The sequence below is a fragment of the Stegodyphus dumicola genome, chromosome 2 (genome assembly GCF_044657685.1).
Source record: "Stegodyphus dumicola isolate Sdum_Otavi_A_Nest chromosome 2, ASM4465768v1".
Lineage (NCBI taxonomy): Eukaryota > Metazoa > Arthropoda > Arachnida > Araneae > Eresidae > Stegodyphus > Stegodyphus dumicola.
Window position 1 is genome coordinate 149,958,765 of NC_140769.1, and position 22,909 is coordinate 149,981,673.

General features: G+C 35.4%; 1 protein-coding gene across 4 annotated transcripts in view; it reads left to right on the forward strand.

Annotated features, from left to right (window-relative positions):
• The window catches only part of LOC118184012 (uncharacterized), a 62,839-nt gene that overhangs the window by 37,218 nt on the left and 2,712 nt on the right, over positions 1 to 22,909 (forward strand). For all 4 annotated transcript variants that reach the window (XM_085811251.1, XM_085811250.1, XM_085811252.1 and 1 more), the window contains one exon: positions 19,114 to 19,241. In XM_085811251.1, coding sequence (XP_085667377.1) covers positions 19,114 to 19,241 — 128 coding nt within the window. The remainder of the gene's footprint in view (positions 1 to 19,113; positions 19,242 to 22,909) is intronic.

Below are 22,909 nucleotides of genomic sequence, written 5' to 3' on the forward strand. Positions count from 1 at the left end.
CTTTAAAGAATGTTACACTATTAAAGAATATTTTACCTGATCTCCAAATACTGGCATTCAATATGCGAAAAACATATCACTAAACAGAAATTACATGGTTTTAATGAAATTTGCTACACTATCAATAAGTACATGCTTCATGGTCAAGAAGGCACCTGGAAAATTAAATTAAATCCTTGAGAGCACTTTAACTGGCAAAACGCCGCTAACTGTAGTTACACATGAGAAGTCACAGCTTGGAAAAATCATCGCCGCTAATTCGGGAAAAACACTTGTGCTGAAGAAGCCGCCTTCATGAAGACAGGATGCCGGCCACGGCAGTCGCTCACATCGTAGCCTCTTTTGAGAATCCAGGAAAAGTCATCTTGTAGACTGGAACCACGGCACTAGTCACTGGACAGCACGCATCTCAATATCGTCTTCCTGTGGTGGCTGGAACGGCACACCAAGGAGCAAAGAAACAGGAACCAGAAGGAAAAAGTGATGAGTCAAGTTCCAAGTTACACTTATGCCGAGATTATCAAGCATTCTGCTTGATGTGTTCTGGCTGTCATCAGATGTTTGCTCTTTGGGTGCTGAAAAGAGAATAAGTTCGAAGTGTGAGTCCAGAAGGTCAGGAGCTAATGGCGAAGGGGCGTGACCAACAAATTTTCAAAAAGCCTCCAGTCTGTGTAAGTTCTGGTTGTATTAGTCGAGAGTTTAGGAATTCCTAAGGTAGCAATTACAGGTAGATGGTCAGAGTCGAGTTCGTGAATTACATCTAATGCCATTGGAACCGTTGTAGTCGCTAGAACAATATCTAGAATGTCTGATTTTTCTAGCCGGTCCGGTCGATATGTGTATTCACTTGGGGAGTGCAATACTACAGGGTGATTTGTGACATACTCATGCAAAATTTTCCCATTGGCATTGCCTCTTCTACAGTTCCATGCTGTATGCTTAGAATTAAAGTCCCCAGCAGCAATCGTAGGGAAGTCTCGCAGTAACTCAAAGTGATGAGCCATGAATTGCCATGAATTTCGGTTATGACGAGTCTTCGACCCGAGGGTCTTTATTCCTACATTATTTCCCCTACTGGGGCAGTCATAGTACGCATAAATGTACCTTAGAAAGGTGCTTGTTTCTTCTTTAGGTGCAGAGGAAGGCGAGAGTGTTGCCATCTATTGGCTGTAGGATTAATAACGTCTTGAAGTTTTGTAAAAAATTGGACGAACATAATTGAGTAAAATAATTGTGAGGATAAATATGAAATTGTTACTTAAAGGAGAGTGAATGATGCATCAAAGCGATGTGGTGAGAAGAGTAAAATTATCCAAATGATCGCTGGATGTGAAAGTAGAATTTTTGTTGGTCACGTGACGTGAAACTTTCAAGATCGAATCTGTATTACTTTACAGAACAATTTTGGTGCATAAACAAGTAAATACAAGTAGAAAATGAAGGTGAACTTGATTAAATAGACACGTACGTAAAGTAATAATATTTACAAGTCTCAAATTATTTTAAATCGCAAGAGAATGATAAGATAGCATATTTTGCAGGTCACATGATGTGAAACTTTTAAGGTAGAACCTGTATTTCGTTACAGAGAAATATTGGTGCATAAACATGGGAATAAATTTGAATGAAGAAATCTAGAGTAAATAGTCACGTACGTGAAGGAAAATATATGTACAAGTCCCGAAACATTGAAATCGCATGGGAGTGATTAGGAAGAATAATCCATTGAATTTGCAGGTCACGTGATGTTGTTGACAGTCAAGACTATCTCCAGTTGTTGTTGTAAAATATGGTGCGAGGTCTTTTGATTGATTGAATGATTCTGTGATCATAGTTTCCAAGGGTTTTGATGATATTGTTGGGGTGGTGATCGCAATGCTGGTGAAACTTGGTAGCAATTTTCTGAATTTCTTCGTTGATAGAATTCCGAACAAACCAGGGGAGTAGGATAGGATGCGGAGATGTATATTCTGTAGAGTTTGAAGGGATTTACGATGTGAATTAGTGGTAGCGGCCCAGGCCGATGCTGCATAGGTAATGATGAGTCCTAATGGCTTGAAGATATAATAATTTTTTGGTCGTATAGTTAAGTTGTGAATTCCTACCAAGGATGGGATACAGGGCCATAAAGGCTTTTTGAGCTTTTTTTTTAACATATTTTACTTGCTGCTTGAAAGTAAGATTTTGTCGATAATAACACCCAGGTATTTAACTACAGGTTGCTTTTGAATGCTGTGGTTTCCAATCTTGATATCTTCATAATTTCCTTGATTTCGTTTTTTGCTAAAGATGATAACTGTGGATTTTTCATGATTGATTTTAATTCTCCATTTAGTGAACCATTCTGTGAGGGTATTTATTGCTTCTTGTAGTTTGATATGTGCAAGATGCGGATTTAACGATTTACAAAGCAGGGCAGTGTCATCTGCGTAACATGCCACTAAGGCATAGTCCATAGAAGGGAGATCAATTGTATAGATGTTATATAAAATTGGGCTAAGGGTTGCGCCCTGAGGCGTTCTAGCTTTGATGGGTCGGACAGAGGATAGATGGTTGTTTATTCTAGTCTGGAAAGTTCTATTATTTAGAAAATCGGCTATGATGATGATCATTTCAGCAGGTAAGTTGTGATTGATGAGTTTGACAAGTAAGGCAGTGTGCCAGACTTTGTCAAACGCCTTTTCAATATCTAAGAAAATACCCACAACAGTTTCTTTTTTGTTCATGCTTTCTCCAATATATTCTATGAGACGAGTGATTTGATGAGTGGTGGAGAATCCGGAGCGGAATCCAAACTGATGATTATTAATTATGCTATTGTCATTTATAAATTTGAGGATGCGTTTGAGGATCACTTTTTCCAATATTTTGGCTGCAGAGGGAAGTAAGCTAATGGGGCGGTAATTACAGATTTGGTTGCTACTTTTGCCAGGTTTTTTAATAACAATTATGATGGCATGTTTCCATTTTTCTGGGAAGATGCAATGTCGGAGGCAGGCGTTGATAATATTAGTGAGTAAAACAATTCCTTTTAAGGGGAGATTTTTTAGAGCTTTGTTGGAGATATTGTCGTAACCAGCTGATTTTTTAGGATTTAGTTTTTTAATAATTTCTTTAATTTCCTTGGGAGAAGTAGGATAGTTTGAAGCTGTAGCGTTTTCTTGAATGAATCTGATGACTTGGTTATGGATGTGAAGATCGGAGTGGAAGGAACTAGGATTGCTATTATCACAACTGAATTGATTTTCGTAGGTATTTGCGAAAGCTTCATTGATGTCATCAGGGTTGTGAATAATGGAATTATTGTAGTTGACAGGACCGATTTTGGTAGGATTTTCTTTGAATGACTTGGTGATTTTCCATATGGAATGATCTTTATGTGAAAGGTTTTTGATGAAATTTTGCCAAGTTTCGTCTCTGTAATCCTTCATGATGGTTCTTAATTCTCTGTGAGCTGCATTGAACCTAGCTTTATCTTGGGGATTCTGTGTTCTCTGATAAAATTTTACGCAGACGATTTTTGGTGTGAATTTTTTGTCTAATATGAGCTGGGAGCTTGAATTTGTCTTCTTCAATAGTGGATTTCTAATTGTTGATGGCAGTGTTGATGCTGGTATTAAAGTAGTTTTATTGCAGCGTTAATTTCTTCTCTGGAATTAAGCGGTGGCTTAGCAGAGATGTTTTCTTGAAGATAAGTGTTGAAGTGATTCCAATTAATGCGATTTTTAATGGGTGGGAGTCCATGTCGCAGGCCGTATAAGGTGAAGTGAACTGGCAGGTGGTCAGAGGAAAGGTCATTGCTGACATATAGATAAGGTATTTGAGAGATATTCATAGTAATTAGAATGTCAAGCAAGTCTGGAGATCCATAGGTGGTAGTGGGAATTCTTGTTGGTTCGTTGGGTGCATGTACTGCGATGTTATGGGGGAGAATGTAAGTATTAAGTATATTTCCATCGTTATTATTGACATGTGAATTCCAGTTGGTGTGTTTACAATTGAGATCGCCTGCGATGATGGTGGGTTTGTTGAGGATGCGAATTAAATCCAGATCCTGGGTGTTTAAGGAAGTGGAAGGAGGTTTGTAAACAGAGATGATGAGGTATTCTGTGCTATTGCTTGTAAGGGTACAGGCACTAGCTTCAATGCTATTTCAGGGTAGGAAGTGTGTACGGAGTACAATTTAAATACTTTTTTGTAAGAATAGCGGTGCCACCGCCTCTGTTGGTAGTCCTATCTTGCTGGAAACAGTCATAATTGGCCATTTTAAACCTCTCTGTGGTACGTAGATGAGTTTCGTTGAGGAGAACGATACCAGTACTATGGCTATTGATGTAATCTCGTATTTCTGTGATTTGCTTCTTAAGACCGTTGCAATTGAAGAACATGAACTTAGCGTAGTAGATGTGGGGAGAATTATTGTTGCTATTGATGTTTGTAGTATTAATCATGATTGAATTTTTCGAAGGTCTTTAAAGCTTCAAGAGCCATGCTGAGCTTAGTGAAGGTTTCGTTGGCATTGCAAAATTGTTGGTAAATGTCGTATAAATTAGTAATGAAACTTTGGAATTCTTCGATGCTTTTATGTTGCGTTCCTTGAGCTGTAGGTTGGGGTTTAAAATTGATGTTAGTTCTGCTTCTGGTGGCAGTTGCGTAGGATTGGTAGATAGGAGCGCTTGCGGAGTGTCCTGATTGGTTGGTAGTAGTGGGGGTTTTTTTATTACTGTTTTTTATGTCTGAGTTTGGATTTATATCTGGAAAATCTTTTGCAGTGGGAGCGTAATTAATCTTAATTTGTAGATCTGGTATTTCTGGCTTTTTCGGGCACTCATCTCTGCATGCCGGATGTGGCCCTAAACAGAGAACACATTTAGGTATATAATTAGTTGAAAAACGTAAAGGGCAGTCGGTGGATTGATGATTTTCAAGGCAACGTACACATCTTGCTGGGTTGTGGCAAGAGCCTCGCGTGTGTCCATATCTTTGGCAGTTAAAACATTGGGAGGGTCCGGGTCTCGATTTGTAAGGCACTATGCGTATTCGCATATCGATGATAGTTCTGATTTGGTAGATTTTTTTACCTTTGGGTGTTTTTGGTACTTCGACATAGTAAATGGGTAGGTGTTGCGTGACTCCATCGCGGATGCATTGGAGCTGCCTGCATTTTTTTACTGGAACCTCTTGGGCTTCCAGTTCCTCTTTTATTTCCTCTGCTGTCAGATCAACTGTGAGTCCTTTAATTATTATATGAATATTTTTGTCAGATGCTATGGTGAATGTGTGGAAAGGTATTTCTTTTTTTTTTTTTTTTTCTAAACGTTCTTGTATTTTTCTATAGTTGTCAGGGGAGAAAGTTTTAATATTGATGTTATCACCTTCGCATTTGCATTCTATTTTTTCAATTTTTAGATCTTCTTTGAATTCTTTTCGGAGTTCTTTCCAATTAATATTAGGTTGGGTTATGACAAGTGGTGGAATTTTGTTTGCAGTCTTATTTGGTTTGGTAAATTGTATATTATTTTCAGTATTATCTTCATTATGAGTTTCATCTTTATTATTTTCATTCTCCGGTGCATTAGTTATGTTTTCAATCGGGTGTTGAGCATTATTTGTAGCATTTGCTTCATTGTCGAGCGGGAGTTCAGACAGTAGTGCACTAAATTTGTTGTTGGTTGCCATATTTGGAGATTTATCTCTTTTTTCTTTCAGCGGGGATCTTTGTTTAGGTATGGTTTTCCATTTAGTGCTATTGATTTTGGTAAGTAAAAAGGAGCTAGTAGGGGTTTCTTGAGATTTATTTGGACTGTTAGGGGGAGTAGCATTTGTGTTATTTTCCGTTTGACCAGGTATTTCAGCGATGGGTGAAGTAGTGATGGGTATATTTTCATCTGAGATAGCAGTATAAAGTACTGTGTTATGTAAAGTTATTTCGTCTTCAATATTTAGGAGTTTTACGCGATCTTCTTTTGAGATTCCTATATTTGAGTCGTGTCCTTTATCGTAAAGTTTTTGTTTTTCTTTAGTTAAGCTATTTATTCTTTCCAGTCTCCAAATTGGAGAGCCTGGCGGTGCATTTGCCTTAGCGCTTTGCGCGTCTTGCTTAGTGAGCATCGTGGCCTATATCACGCCGTAGAGAGTCACCAAAATACCAAAAAACATACTCACTAAAGGAATGGAAGTTCTAGAGGTTCTAGATGGCCAGTTGAAGATAAGCAAAATAAAGCAATAAATTATAATGGCAATATGAAACCTCAAAATTTTGACTTTAGACCTAAAATAAATTTGAGTAGAGCAAAATAAATTCGATCCTGTCTCCAAGAGCTCGGTGGATCCAATGTGTGTAGTGATGAGCCAATCCAATCCAATCCGAACAAGTATGGCTGGAGTAGCGCGCTTCGCGCGCTGTTTCCAGCTCATGAGGAGAGCCAGTAGGCACATGACGGTAGGAAGTCTGACGTGGTAGGAGTTAAGAGAATGAGGTGAGGCAGAAGTGGGGCGAGCAAGATGCCGCAAGCCTAGGAATTAGGCCAGACAAGAAGACGCCCCGCAGACGGAGCAGTACAAGGTAAAGCAATCATGAGTTTTTATGATAAGCTACTGTGAGAATATACTACATGACAGAACGAGTTTGTAGGAATACAAACTCTCAAAAGCATACGTTTGCAGATATAGAGTTACAGTGAGAAAAGTGCAGTTTGCAAGATCAGATATCATATAAAAGTTTCGATGAAATAATGAGAAAAGTATTCATAAAAGCTATAACAATATATACAACTATATACAGGAATATTCTACTTTATGTAGGAAAGTTCAGATCTCTGGCTAGGTGGGCTGCCAGCGGTCGTAACTCTTTATCTTCCGGTAGTGGAATGTAGTCAAATACATGTAATTTTGACATGAGAGGGCATGTAACTGCTTTCTGGAAAAAGCTGGAGTTTAAGTGATGAAGATGCTCTATGACAGTTTCAATTTTCAAATCCTTGTGTAAAGTCCTATTAGATACGAAATAACGCGCATTCGTGAAGGTGCGCAGCAGCTTGTTCTGTGTAATTTGTAACTTAGATATGTCCCTGTCTCTAACTGATGCCCACGCAGGGGAAGCATACGTGAAGGTTGGCCGTATAACAGAGATGTATAAGTGCCGTTTTCTTCTTAAGTCCAGTTTAGAGTGCTCGTTAATAAGTGGGTTAAGACTCTGAATGACTCCTAGTGTTTTTCCCCTGACATGAGTCAGGTGATCCTTCCAGGAAAATTTATCATTAATAATAACGCCAAGGTAATTCGCGTTGCGTACACTAGGAACTTCTGTGTCAAATAGCTTAAGCTTTTCTGTTATTTCAGTGGCAGAGTTCTTCTTTCGGATAATGAGCAGTTTGGATTTATCTGCGTTAATTGAAATACGCCATTTGGTACACCAAAATTCTATTTGCGGCATGACTTGTTGAAGTTTCCTGACAGCTTGATTAGGACACATAGATTTTACAGCAAGCGCCGTATCATCTGCATAACAGCCAATGAAGTAATTGTAGTTAAAGCCTGTTTTAGCGAAGTCAGTCACAAAGAAGAGATATAAGATCGGACCTAAAATTGACCCTTGCGGGACGCCGGCGTGAATTCGTTTGACTTCAGAAATCTCATTTCCAATAGAAACATGAAAACTTCTGCCTTTCAGGAATGAGTAGATGAGACACGTTAAAGTTTTGGTGAAGCCAAGGGAACGGAGCTTGAAAATTAGACCCTCATGCCAGACGCGGTCAAAGGCTTTGGCCACGTCTAGCATGAGTAAAGCCACATTTTGTCTGTTATGTAATGCACTGCCGATGAACTCAGAAAGTCTGACCAATTGTTCCGCGGTGGAAAGGGTTTTTCGGAAACCGAACTGTTCTTCTGATAGTTTCTCTAAGTATGGATGGATTCTATGATAAATGATGCATTCAAAAATTTTCCCCAAAACGGGAAGCAAACTGATAGGTCTAAATCCTTCTGGGCGAGTGGTAACCTTGCCAGCTTTAGGTAAGACAATCATTTTGGCTCTTTTCCAGGCAAGCAGAAAGTATCTGATAGTTAAGCAAGCATTTAAAATACTGGCATACCTTGCGATACAATTTTTCGGTAAGTTCTTGATCGCTAGGTTGGTTATTGCATCATAGCCCGGTGCCTTCCTGTTTTTTAGTTTCCTTATGATTTCTTGGATTTCATGTGGAGAGGTGAGTTCCAGATTCTAAGTCCTCCCGTGAGGTAAACCAGTCATTAATGCAGTATCTTACATCATAAGCGAAGTCTATGTCACAAGGACGCTCATTCGGTTTAAACTGATTTTCCAAATGTTCTGCAAAGGCGTTTGCTTTTTCTTTATTAGTGAGAGCCACCCTATTATTGAAGTGAAGTGGTTTGTTTGCTACAGCCTTTCCTTTTAGATTTCTGACAAATGACCAGAACGCATTGTCTGGTTCATTAAAATTCATGATTTTTTCATCCCAAAGGTCATTTCTGAGCTGATGAATTGATTGCTGATGTCACGATTCAGTCTATTAATTTCTGTTTTAGTACTCGGGTTCCATGTTCGATTCCAGGCTTTCCTTAATCTATTTCTTTCTCTGATTTTATCTTTGATGTGGGGGGGGGGGAGTCTTCTAGATGTGTGTTTAATGGGAATGTTCTTGGTGGCAGTATTGACTGCATTAATGATACTGTTAGTAAACAGGTGCACAGCTAAGTCTATGTCCTGCTTGGTTCTTAAAGCTGTGTTCAGGAAGGTACTATTACTTAAGATCAGATTATACTGCTTCCAGTCTGTAATCTTTTTCTCCTGCGTCGTTTTGTCTTTTGGGATTCCAAGTGTGGCCATTACAGGTAAATGATCCGAGCTTAGATCATTAACAACTTCAAGATATACTGGAATTGAAGCAGAGGTAAGTAGTAGATCAAGAATGTCCCCTCTGTTCCGGTCATGTGCAAGATAAGTGTATTCCTCAGGCGCAAAGAAACAAACAGGTTCGTTGTTTATAAATTCAAAGAGTTGTTCTCCATTTGGGTTTGTTTTACGACAGTTCCATTCCTCATGTTTCGCATTAAAATCACCTGCTAATATAACAGGAAGATTTGTGAATAAGATGTCCTTTAATAATTCAGCTTCTAAAGGGTATCTGGGTGGGTTATAGAAGGCTGTGAAATAAGTGTTTCCATAACCTTGAAGAAACACGGAGACAGTGACATACTCTTGTCCATTATTTCTGTACTGCTTAATCATGCATGATTGGATAGAGTTCTTTACGTATATCGCTACCCCCCACCACGGTGACTGAGTCTATCTGTGCGATAGCATCTGAAATCCATTATGTTAATACTAATACCAGGATTTGCATGTGTCTCTGTTACCATAGCAATGTCAACATCATTGTTTTGAATAAAATCGGTGAGTTCCAATAATTTTCCATGAATGCTACAAGCATTCCATATCATCACGTTTAAAGGCGCTTTTAAATTCCTATTTTTCCTCATTGTTAGAAGATTTGGAGGGAATGTTCTCTTGATTTATTTGCGATAACTGTTTGACCTGTTGAGTAAGTTGGAAGTCTGCGCTTTTGATGACGGTCACCAATTCCGCCAGAGCAGCGAAGACTTTTTTAGCCTCAGTGAGTTGTTCTTGATAGATTCCAGCTGAGAGAGCCTTAGCATAAGATTTATTTTCTACAACTCTGTTGCTGAAGACTTTGTCCTTGACTATTTTTGGTTTAGGGAATTTAATTCTAACCATTCAAGTTTTCCAATCTCTAATATCTGAATGCCAGTTACTGCCAGAGTTAGAAAACAACCAAGGTTTGCAGTATGCAGCATATATTAATTTAGAGTAACACAACTAATGTCATAACTGTCCATACTTCATCACAGATGCATATGCTTCACTAATATGCTATTTTCTTATTTAGTGTCCTTTAGAAATGGGCAGGTAGTTTTTCTTTATTTTCATCAAAATCAATTAGAAATCTTCTGCTATCATCAGTGATATTTTTACCTATGTAATGGCCTCTATCTGCTGATGTATACGTATCTGTTTTTTTCTGAAATTTGTTTGAAAGTCTCGCTAGTAGAGGCAACTTGAGCCGAAAATTTAGTTTTTTGTTCATGCTGTTCATCCCTACTAGCAGAGACAATATCTGTTGAAAAATCCTTTTCTAGATATGATGTTTTAATAAAAAAATTGTCTGGTTTGGGGAGCTTTTTTCTTTTTTCTCCCTGTATTTTCTTTTCTTTTTTGTTCCTGGGCTCTACTCTTTCTTGTTTCTTCTTATTTGTTTTAACTAATGATATATTATTATTATTATTATTATTATTATTATTATTATTATTATTATTATTATTATAAGGGCACAGCCCCAATCCTCCTAGCTGGCACAAGCCGGCTGTATGATCAAAAAATGGGACTGGCCAGAGAAAAAAAAAAAATATGAGGGGGGGGGAAAGAAAGTCCAAAATCTCAGTCTCAGTGCCGAATTCCAACTCTATCTTTGTTCGTATTTATGATCTTCATTGTTGTCTCTGCAAAATCTTTCAAATTTGAATAGTTCCTTTTAAAATCTTCCTAAAAATTCTTTCTATATGTCTCTCTTGCACTCCGGGTAAACGTGCATTCATCGACGAAGTGCCTGGCATCCCCAAACTTATCACAAATTAAGCATTTATCATTATTCTGTAGATGGAACTGATTAAAATAAGCTGGGAAACGCCCGTGATTTGTCAGTACCTGATTTATATCAACATTATTTATAATGTTCATTTTCTTGTTTAAATTTATATTTTTCATTAACTCTTTTTTCTTATTAGACAACTCTCAGCAAAAATTCCATTGTGTATAAATCCAGTTTTCCATTTCAGCAGTGGTCTTTTTTCTTTAATCTTGGATATCAAAATTATCGGTCCCATCCCAAAGTGCCACCCTTTTAGCAAGGATGTCTGCTCTTTCATTTCCGACAATTCCACTGTGTGCTTTCATGAAGTGTAATTTAACAATATGTTTTTTTCAGCTTTTTTAAACAAGTCTTTTATTTCATTAATTAGTCGATTTTTATGATCTGGTTGGGCGAGTGCCTGAAGAGCAGATAGGGCATCAGTATAAATATTTATAAAACATCGAACTGTTAATTTTTTGTTAATCCAATTCAAAGCCTCTGTCAGTGCATATACTCGTAGTTCTGCTTGAAAAACTGAATTTATTGGTTTAAGTTTTATTCTGACATTGTCTGTGATTCTGTGTACAAAGGCTGTTCACACATTTTTTAGACGATGTATATTGTATTCACAAAACTAAATTACATAAAATTCTTGTGTTTTAAATGTTCTATTTGACATCCTTTATTCTGAACTATCTTTCGACACTGCAATTTCCAGGATAATAATGCCTTTTGAAGTGGTAGAAGAGATATTCTATGCCATTCCTCCCAAACAGCTTTCCAGAGTCCTGTTAGGGTTTTGGGACAACGTTTGGATAATGCAGTTTTTAAAAGTCCGAAAGCACAAAAATCCATAGGTGACACATCAGGAGATTTAGTAGGGATATCAGTGAAGGGTATGGCCTTGATACCAGTTTTTTGTTCCATTTCTGTTAGGAAATTTACAGTGGATTTTAATGTGTGACTGCTAGCTTAGTCCTGATGGAGTCTCACAGATTGATGGCACTGTGGGTAAAGCGATGGTATTTCATTCAGAAAAATTGGCGATAAAATATGTTCCTGATAGTATTTGGAGTTAATCTTGACATTTTTTTGCACTCTCTTTATTTTTAACTTGCCAATATAAGAAAAACCAGCAACAATCATGAATACCTTAGAAAAACTTTCTTTCAGTTCTTTGAACCATGTACTTAAATTTTTTTCTCCCCTTTTATGATAATAAATGGCTCTTTTTTTGTTACAATCATTTAAATACACCCATGCTTCATCTATTGAGACAATTGTTTTCCATTTTTCTTTGGATAAGTGTTTCTCATATAGAATTCTGCAGCGTGTCCTGCGTTGAGCCATATGCTTTGGAAGAAGACGATGTGCACTGCGTTTTTTCACTTTCTTAAGATTTAAATCAACGTTTATCATTTTGTTTACAGTGGACATCGAGCATTTTAATGATTTTGAAACTGTCCTTTGACTAGGGGGATTTTCTTTAAACATTAAATAACGTAACTTTGCAATAGTCGAAGATGTCCATTTTCCCTTGGATACTTGTTTGAAATTTTTGTCCCACTTGAGGCTCCAATTTGACTTTTTTTCCTTTCTTGTTGATGATATTACCTATCGACGCTTTAGATATAACAAAACCATGACTCTCGCATCGTTTTTGGATAATGGAGTATGCATATTTCTCTTCGGAAAGAGCGTAAATGTAGCCTTCGAACCACTGCTTTGTTAAATTCACCATTTTGAATAAAAACAAAACCTTCAGGCCACAGACGATAATTTTGACTTTTAAAAAAATAGTGCAATTGCAATTACTTCTTTTGCAGCAAAAGATTTTTTATTACCGCTTACCAAAATCGTCTAAAAAATGTGCGAACAGACTGTGTATATACTTAAAATGTTCCTCAAAACTCAATTTGCTATCAATAATAATTCCTAGATATTTCATATTTTCACAAATTTGATGCGATTACCCTTAAATTTCAATTATGGGGGTATAGTTTTTCTCAAAAGTCCACAAGTATTTTCATTATTAATATATATTTTCTCTCTGTCACTCCATTCTTTCAATTCATTTTCTACTTTTTTAAATACCTTCACCATTTTTTCAAGGGAGTATCCCTCCACCATAACCAATATATCATCGGCATAACAGAGAATCTCACAGTTCAAAATATTGATTTTCTGCAGTAAGTCATTAACAATGAGGCCCCATAACAGAGGAGCACTACAAGAGCCTTGGGGGCATCCTTTGTAAATGTCAAAAACCAGGTTCAGATTATCAGATGGGCCCTTAAAAATCATCTTTCACCTTTTAAAGTAACTTCTTATAATTAAACATATTCTTAGTAATTCCAATATTCTTCAAGTGTCGCGTCAGGGAAAGCCACTGTACATAATCGAAGGCACCCCTGGCGTCAAATGACACCACAGCCACATGCTTAGTCTTTCTTTTATCTCTAATGCCAGATATGACTCATAAAGAGCCAATTCGGTTGACCTTCCCTTTCTCAAACCAAATTGCCTTTCAGAAATAATATTATTCTTATTTAAAATATATTGCAGTCTATTAACTAAAAGTTTATCATAAATCTTTGCAAATGTTTTCAGAACGAAATCCTCCTTTATCCTTTGGAATCAAGATTAATTTTCCAATTTCCCATACATCTGGAAATATCCCCAATTTCAAGCATCTATTTTATAACACTATAAAAAAGGAAGGGCAATCCTCAAACAATATCTTCAACAATATGGCCTCGATCCCATCCAACCCAGGAGTAGGCTTTATCTGTAGACTTTTCATCGCAGTCAGAATTTTATTACAAGCAAAGTCTTTCTCCTCTTTATCCTCCTCCATAATAATTTCTTCTTCATTTATATCCTCATTATAATCCTTAAGGTATAAAGTATCTTCGATAATTTGTTTGTAATTATTCTCAATAGATGCCACCAGGACTTCGCTATCTCTCTCAATAATCATTTTCTTTTTCATTTTAGCAGTGGCAGCTCTAAAGAATCCATCATAATAATTCACATCTCTCATAAATAGATAATTTTTATATTCTTTCCTTGTACGCTTGATAAGTTTTTTATAATTTGCTAGGTATCTTTTATATTCGATTTTTCGTGCAATCTCTCAATCCTTCTATTTGTGTCCTTTTACGTGCCGCTCTTACTTGTCTTCTTATTTTATCCAGTTCCGAATTCCATCAGGGAGTTCTTTCCTCCCTCTCTTTCTTTCGCACACTCAGCTTTTTCCATATTTGTGTTATAATATGATTCTCAATATGTGAAACCACTTTATTCAGTTCATCTTCATTCTTAGATATCAGTATCTCATTTTCCATTTCTAATAATCCTTTTTCATATTTTGACTAAATCGCTAATACTATTAATATTAGTAGTTATAAATTTCTTATCACTTTCAACCCCAGTCCTGTTTCGATCCATATATATCTGTGGTCACTAAGACAATCCTCATCCAAAATATCCATATTAACTTCCTGAGTATTAAGTCTTGGCTAACCCAAGACTAGATCCGTCCAACCTTCTCCCACTGAGGAAAAAAATGTAGGTCTAGAATCTGAGTCATTTGCAAAATCAAACCCTTTTGTGCAATAAAATCATTGGTTAAAACTCTCTTTGTATCTACAACAGGTGCTCCCCACCTAAAATGTTTTGAATTAAAATTATCTATAATAATATAATCACTTTCATCATCATAGATATTTAAAATCTCTTCCAATCTAAATAAATCGGCATTCAAGTCCTCAGCAGGCGAAAAATAAACTGAGATGATACCAAACATTTTTTTTTCCCCAAAAATACAGATATTGCCACTATAGTATCCCCAACAGCATCCACTCGAATATCAAATTCAGAATTGCACACTACAATTGCAGCTCTTCCCATTTTATCATTAATTACTCTCCATTCTTTTTTAATATAAGCAATTCCATCTTTAACATAATACAGTCAAAAGTCTTTAATCCGGACTCGTTGGGACTTTGGTGATTCCGGATTATCGATTTTTCTGGATCATCATTTTAAATCAGTAAGATGGCATGCAGAAATTATAAAATTAAAAATATGAAACGTAATTTATGAAATAAAGAGCAATTACGATCTAAAGGGTATCAAAATTTATAAAAAAAGGCTTAATATATATTTGTTTACTTTATCAAACATTTCTTTCAATGCACGCATGTGTAAAGCATACATTACGCATAGTTGAAATTAGAAAATTGCAACCAGAAAACTATTTGATGTGTACTCGTGATATTTATAATGATGAGGAATTTGATTTAAATCATATCAAAGACAGAGTACATCGAGATGAAATACTACATTTAGCAAGGAATTACAAGCTGAATAAAATAAAAAACATCTGCCCTGAAGACAAGGATAGTGCTGACAAATCAACTTCCAGTTAATTGCGCGCCCCGACGTTCTCACCCCCCCCCCACGGCAGAGCAGCGTGAAATTGATAAACAGATTTCGGAATGGTTAGAGAAACAAAGGATATGCCTTTATCCATTTTTTGCAGCAATTCCACTTTTTGTTTGATGGACATCGAAACATACTTTTGCTTTGTAGATCCTTTGGCAGCTCCAGCATCGGAAATTCTATTTGACGTAATCGAAAGTTCAAGCTTACTTTTACAAAATTTCTCTAACAGTTTGCAAAAAATAATAAGCCAGATCCAATTCGAAGATTAAGGAACAACGCAATCTGCAACATTGACTGAAATAGATAATTGGATAATTTTAGCTTAGCTAATACCGTCCGTTATACATTAAACATATATATGCATAAATGTATTATGTGCACACGCATATGAGCATACGTAAAAGTATTACGTGCATGTGTAAATGCCTATGCGCATGCGCAAAAAGTTTGTACCTTTCAGGTCCGGATTATAGATCATTCTGGATTATGGTTGTCCGGATTAACGACTTTTGACTGTATGGCTCTTGCAGCACAATAATATCAGGTACCTCACCCCCAATATTCTCAACCGCAGAAAGCCGGCATGCTGCAGCATTACAATGATTTAAGTTAATGTTTAAAATCTTCATTTCCAAAATTAAAAGAAAGATATAAGCAGCAATATATATAAAATCTAATACAGTCAAAAGTCATTAATCCGGACTCGTCGGGACTTCGGCGATTCCGGATTATCGATTTTTCCGAATTATAGATCATCAGTTTAAATCTGGTAAGATGGCATGCAGAAAATATAAAATTAAAAATATGAAACCGTAATTTATGAAATAAAGAACAATTATGATCTAAAGGGTATCAAAATTTAGAAAAAAAAAGCTTAATATTTATTTGTTTATTTTATTAAACATTTCTTTTAACGCACGCATGCGTAAAGCATACATTATACATAGTCGAAATTAGAAAATTGCAACCAGAAAACTATTTGATGTGTACTTGTGATATTTATAAGCACGAGAAATTTGATTTAAATCATATCAAAGATGGAGTACATCGAGATGAAATACTACATTTAGTAAGGAATTATAAGCCAAATAAAATAAAAACATCTGCCCTGAAGATAAGGATAGTGCTGACAGATCAACTTCCAATTCATTGCGCGCCACAGCGTTTCCCCCACCTCCCGCCGCAGAGCAGCGTGAAATTGATAAACAGATTTCGAAATGTTTAGAGAAACAAAGGATATGCCTTTATCCATTTTTTTTGCAGCAATTCCACTTTTTCTTTGATGGACATCGAAACATGCTTTCGCTTTGTAGATCTTTTGGGAGCTCCAGCATCGGAAATTCTATTTGACATAATTGAAAGTTCAAGCTTACTTTTATAAAATGCTCTAACAGTCTGCAAAAAATAATAAGCTGGATACAATTCGAAGATTAAGGAAGAACGCAATCTGCAACATTAACTGAAATAGATAATTAGATAATTTTAGCTTATACTGTCCGTTATGCATTAAACACGCATGTGTAAACGTATTATGCACATGCATATGCGCAGCCGTAATGGTCTTACACGCAGTGGCATAAATAAGGGTATGCAAGGAATGCAGTCGCTTAGGGGCCCGAAAGCTTAGGGGGCCCATGAATGTCCTGCTGAACTACATTTACATATTTAAACTTAAAACACGAATAAAAATCATGTGTTCGAGTAATTTAGTCTACCAAAAAGTTTTCTTAAAAGAAAGGGGGGAAAACTTTACCATACATATTTTCTACAAAAATTGTATGTTCAAATAGCTTTCTTTATGAAATTTATGATAAATATGTTTTATTTAACAAATGTATCATTTACATTACAAAAATTATGTATCATTTACATTACAAAAGTTCTTATTTATGACTTGTTATTACTGCTCGTTCTTATTTATGACTTGTGTAAAGTCATGTTCGTAAGCTCAGTTGATCCCAGAGAGCTATATATTAGTGTAATTTCTTTTTTGTACCTTTATCTATCATGTTGTCTGTCAGTTTATAACATAACCAGTTATTTACTAGCTTGCTAAATTAAGAGAAAAAAAAATACTTGGATTGGCGCAGATTTTATATAGAAACTCGAAATATACTTGCGTGTAAAACCTACTGGATTTTATTTAAAAATCTCTGCAAATCTAGACTTTCTTCCCCTTTTTCTTAAGCACAGTAAATTTATTGGGGAGGGGGGCAGGAAAACTTTTTTGCACAGGGGCCCAAGAGTTCTAGCTACGCCACTGCTTACGTGCATGTGTAAACGCGACACATGTGCAGAAAGTTTGTAGCTGAGGTCCGGATTATAGATCATTCCGGATTATGGGTGTCCGAATTAACGACTTTTGACCGTATAGGCAAATATAAAATCAAATATATGCAAAATTAAAATCCAATATAATTTGGCACTAAGAAGCAGAAAAGAATACACAAGTATAAAATTTCCCAGCTGAGTATGCATATAATAGGCTTTTAATCATATTCAATAAAATTTCTATAGATCCAAATGATCCTTTAAAAAAATGTATTTCCTCGATTAAAACCGAGCATTCCTTAGAAAATGCATTATGGTATTCCGAATAGTTGGTTCCAAACTTTTTATTTTCTTAGTTTCAGATCTACATTCTGACTTAACATGTGTCAATGAACAAATTCCACAAATGTCATTCTTACAATATTTCTTAATATGTCCATACCCTAAACACTTTATGCGTCTTTTTGGACAAAGATGCAATTTAGCAGAATATGACTTCCACCCAACAGTTATCCTTTGGTCCTCCAGAAGATCTTTTTGGCAGGAACCAGAAATTTGGTGCACTCGATGAGAGATCTTCGTTTCTGGAGCACAAATTCTAAAAAATGGGCGTACGCATTCACCATTGCAACAGCAATCTTCCTTTAATTTCTCAATCATTTGATCCTCCAGAAGAACATCTGAGATGTTGTAAATAATAATCTTGGGTTTAATAAATCTCTTCCTTTTAGGTCTAACCAGGGTATTCAGCTTTTCATTATCCAATACTCTCTATATAGTATTTTATCAATTGTTATAATTTATTTGAATATTTCTTACCTTCAAATTTTATTTTCCAACCAACAACTAATAAAGTAGTTTGTAAAAGTGGGCAGAACTAACTATAGTATGCAGACTACTGTTAGACCTGAGCACTTACCTGTTCTGACTGCCCATTTCATCAAATGTGCAATCTAATGAAAATAAGCTTATTTGGTTTGTGATGGCAATTTTTCCTATGCTTTTAATATCCTTGTATGCTCAAAAAATAAATAAATAAATAAAAATAAATACGAAATAATTATCATAAATAAATTGAGATAGTGTTGATTAGATTTTGCATGCACATTTAATGATAGTGCTATTATACTGTAGACAGGCCAATACATGTAAACAAAATAATTCATTATGCTGCACTGGAATGAACAGGAAACAAGTTAGGTTACTGTGACATTTTATTTCTAACTTTTGTATTATTTGATAAGGTAGTATAATTTTTTTTGTAATTAACAAATAATTTATTTGAAAAATTTTAAATTAAATCTGTACGTATAAGATATCAATGAGGGATTCGGCAACAAATGCATTAATTTATTTTTACTTTTCAAAAATTCAAAAATAAGGGCCTCTAGGCATTGCCTAATCTTGCCTATCTCTAGCTATGCCACTGATTCTTTGTAATGAATAAAAAATAATTATGGATAAAATGGTATATGATGAACAATTTTTCATTCTATATTTGAATTTAGCATCCAAAACTACACTGAGAAAAGCTAAAATATTTTTTTAAATGGTTTGCATTGTAGATTAGTGTAATTATCTAATTAAATTCTTGTTGCATTTTTCTAAAACTTTTTTTATTATTATTTAGCATGTATGTAACAATTAATTAAATTATTGTTGCATTAAAAAAAATTTATTATTTTTTTGGCATGTATGTAACAATTTTGTTTATATTTTTCAGACGAATTACTGAAAGAATTTTTCTTCTTCTATTTTTACTTTGATTATGATCGAGTTATTTGTCCTTGGACTGCTTCTTCAATACCAAGGGAAGAATTTTTTATGCCTGACAGGAGCAAAAAATTCAGAGTAAGCTTTTCATTTATATCAGATATGAAAATATTGATATATGAAAATCTTTATATTCAATGACTTTATTTAAAATTTTGAAAATTTATATATTAACATATTATAAGGCAGTGGAATGCTAATATCAGCATTACAAGAATATTTTACTTCTAATATTACAGCTTTTTAAGCTGTATGTAGTATTTTATTTCATTAATTTATCTGAAATTAAATTTGAAGTAATTTTTTTCGAGTCAAAACCAAATATTGCAGTGTTTATTAAAACACATATTAAAGGTCTTGCTTTTGAGCTTTATATTAAATGTAAATTTGCTACTTTATTCTTCAAAGTGTTAATTATAACAATTGTGTTAATAATAATTTGGGATTTTAATCTAGATATTATCTGCCTATAGTTTGTAAATCACAAAATGTATAAGTAAATGGCACATTCTTTTAAAAACTGATATTTTTTATCCCCTCTGCAAAGTTTCAATAAAAGTTCTTTTCTTAAGAGCATTAATGTTGAAATTTCAATAAAGTCAGCAGGTCATTTATTTTCCTTTTGAAAAACATAATTTAATAAAAATCTGTATTTTATAAAAACAACAATTTATAAATGTGTGTATTGGTCTTATGAAAGTAAAAAAACTAAGAAGAAGCAAATGCCAAAGGAAATGTCACTTTTGCCAATCTGAGTGATAACTGATTCTTGTTTGGCTTTCAGCCTGTTTACCAAGGGAAGATGGTAACCCTATTTCACCAAAGAACATTTCTCAGAACTGTTCCACCAAACCTTTTATTCCGGCAACAAATATCCTATGTGATAAGGGTTTAATGTGTGGTATGTATGAAATGAAATGGAACATTTTCAAGAGACACTGAAAATTTTCACAAACAAGGTATTGAATTAAAAAAGAAAAAGTTCCCATAAAATTTTTGAGAATAAGGAAACAGTAAAAATTTTTAGTAATAGTAATATATTCGTATATAATTTCTTTTATGAGACTTTTTTTTATCACTAATTCCAGCATGAAAGCTGTTTTAAAATTTGTAACATATTGTTATGCCAGAATTTACAAAAAAACTTGATAATAATAAAGGAGGAGGGGGTAAGGGAAAAAGTTATTGCTTTTTGCCTAATTTTAAATAGGAAAATTTACCATAATAATATAATTTTCTTCTTCTATTAACTGAACAATCTAATCACAATAATCCTACTTTCGTTATTTACAGAATTGCTTGATTACAAAGATTACTGCCTTTTTATCCCCTTTTTTGTTGTTAACTACAAATGACTAGTTTTTTCCAAACCTAGTGCAGAGCAAGACAGCTATTGTTTATTAAACCTTATCCACTAGACATTATTGTTCTGATTATGGGAAAAATCCTCAGTGAATTTCAGTTTTATATCAGTCAACTGTTTAATTTTTCAGATATTTCATATCTTTCTAAATGCAGTATTTAAATGAATAATTTGTATCAAATAATTATGCTTCATCTGAGTGTTTTCTTTCAGAAGTTAAGCTTCCTCCTATGTTTTTAAATTGTACATCATTTTCCAGAGGTAATCCATACAGATTTCTTCAGATGGTTTATTTATTTTGTAAGTACAAAATGCACCTGGAATAAAAATCCAAAATGTCCTTCATAAGTGAATCTTTGTATAGACCTTATGAAAACAATTATTTGAGCAATTAATTATTATTATTTATTTATCCTACAAAAACATCTTCATGACTGCATGAAGTAGCATCAACAAAGGTCATTTCATTGTGCTTACAAGATCTTGGAACATTTATCGAATGCAGGACATTTTCTGATACATATATGTAGGTTGGGGCAAAAGTCATGGCAACTATTTTTTTTTCTTGAAGATACCAGTCCGGTTGGAAAATGTGACATATACAGATGAAAGGACAAGGTCTTAACTAAATGTGTGGACAATAAATAGCACTGAAATATCGTAACACATGAATTTATTATGGTAGTATACAGGGCAATATGGCCTTCACCGTGCAAAAGAGTGATAACACAATACACATAAAGTTGACATGAGTCCCTGTAGTACCGTGCAGTCACTGTTCTGCCATGAGGAACAAAGTGGCAAACAATGACACCCCTGACGTCATATGCGACGATCACCATCAATTTGACTGGGAAAGGATTCTGACGGACCTTCTGCTGCCTTGGTGATCCAGGATGTCGCCACTCCGCGGACTGACATTTCAGTTCTGGTTTGTATGCCCTGGCCCAAAATTCATCGATGGCGATTATTCCTGAAAAGAATTAATCGCCATCCTGTTGCCAGCGTGCAAAGTGGTCGGAGCACATTGCATAGCACACCCACCTTTGAACTTCCGTCAGTGCATGCGGTACTCACAGCGAAGAGATTTTGTGTAGCTGTAGCTCATTACTCAATATCCTATGGACGGTGTGTTTCTCGATGCCACTTGCTCTCTCTAACTCCAGTAACGTCCATCGTCTGTCTTCATCCATGAGGTGCTCGATGATGGCAGACTCACCGGTCATCCCGAACGTTGCTCATAACTGGTTGACACACGTCCTTGCTGAAACTTTCTTACCCACCGTGCTACTGTACGATACGTACCTCCGTGCTATTGTACCAACTGACTGATTTCAGAGCCCTTGCTACCAAACAGCCAGCTATCACAGAGCCATCTGTTGTTCTGCATACACACTATGCCTGCAGAACTTTCACATGACACATATATGTTTTGTGATCCGTTCACATATCTACAAGAAAAAAAATAGTTGCCATGATTTTTGTCCCAACCCTCGTATCAAAGAGGGATATTGCATTGATATGCAGGCACAAACTTTTTGTGAATGACCCCTTTTAAATAGAGGAACATTTTTTTTATCATCGATTTGCTCATCTGAGCTTTCTACAGCTAGAGTGGTTATTGTGTATGCCATCTGGAATTTTGGCATTTTGTCTCAAGCTCATATTCAGAGACTGATGATTCATCTCCTGTGATCACATGTTGCATTAAATTTAGTTCTGTTGTCAAACACTTGTACAATTCATGATGCATTATCACTCATGTTTGTTGAGGCTAGTCATGACTTTTGATACCAATTTTGCATATGCTTTTGAATACCAATTCATATGTCACAATTTCATGCACTTGCAATTTTGGAAGATTTAGCTCCTGCATGATTAATCACACATTCATACATCAGTCATTATTCAAAAGGTTTCATGTATAGTGCACATTTTCATCTGTTTTAGTCATGGACGGCTGACCTTTCCATTTTTTGTCATGCAGATCCTCTCTTTGAAGATTGTATGCCAAGTAAAAAGCCTGTGTTCTTTTTAAGCACTCATTCCTGAGGTCAAAGACTTGTCAGCAACAGGTGGATAGTCTCTGATCTGGAATTTCAGAGTTGCACACTAAATTTGATGGCATATCACTGCTCGATCGAACCCTGCAATTTTTCGTCATGACATTTCAGTTGCATAGAGTTTCACTGGATTCAGGATCTATTTGCTCTGACTGTGCAGAGCCAACTATGATTGATCATGATGTATTGCTAAGACGCTCTACTACATTTCCCTACCACTGCAGCTGCAAGCAATGAGATTACACATTACCTGTCATATAACGGTCATATGATGTTTACATTAGAGTTTTATTTGTATTGCTGGCTGGTATGTCTTTTTC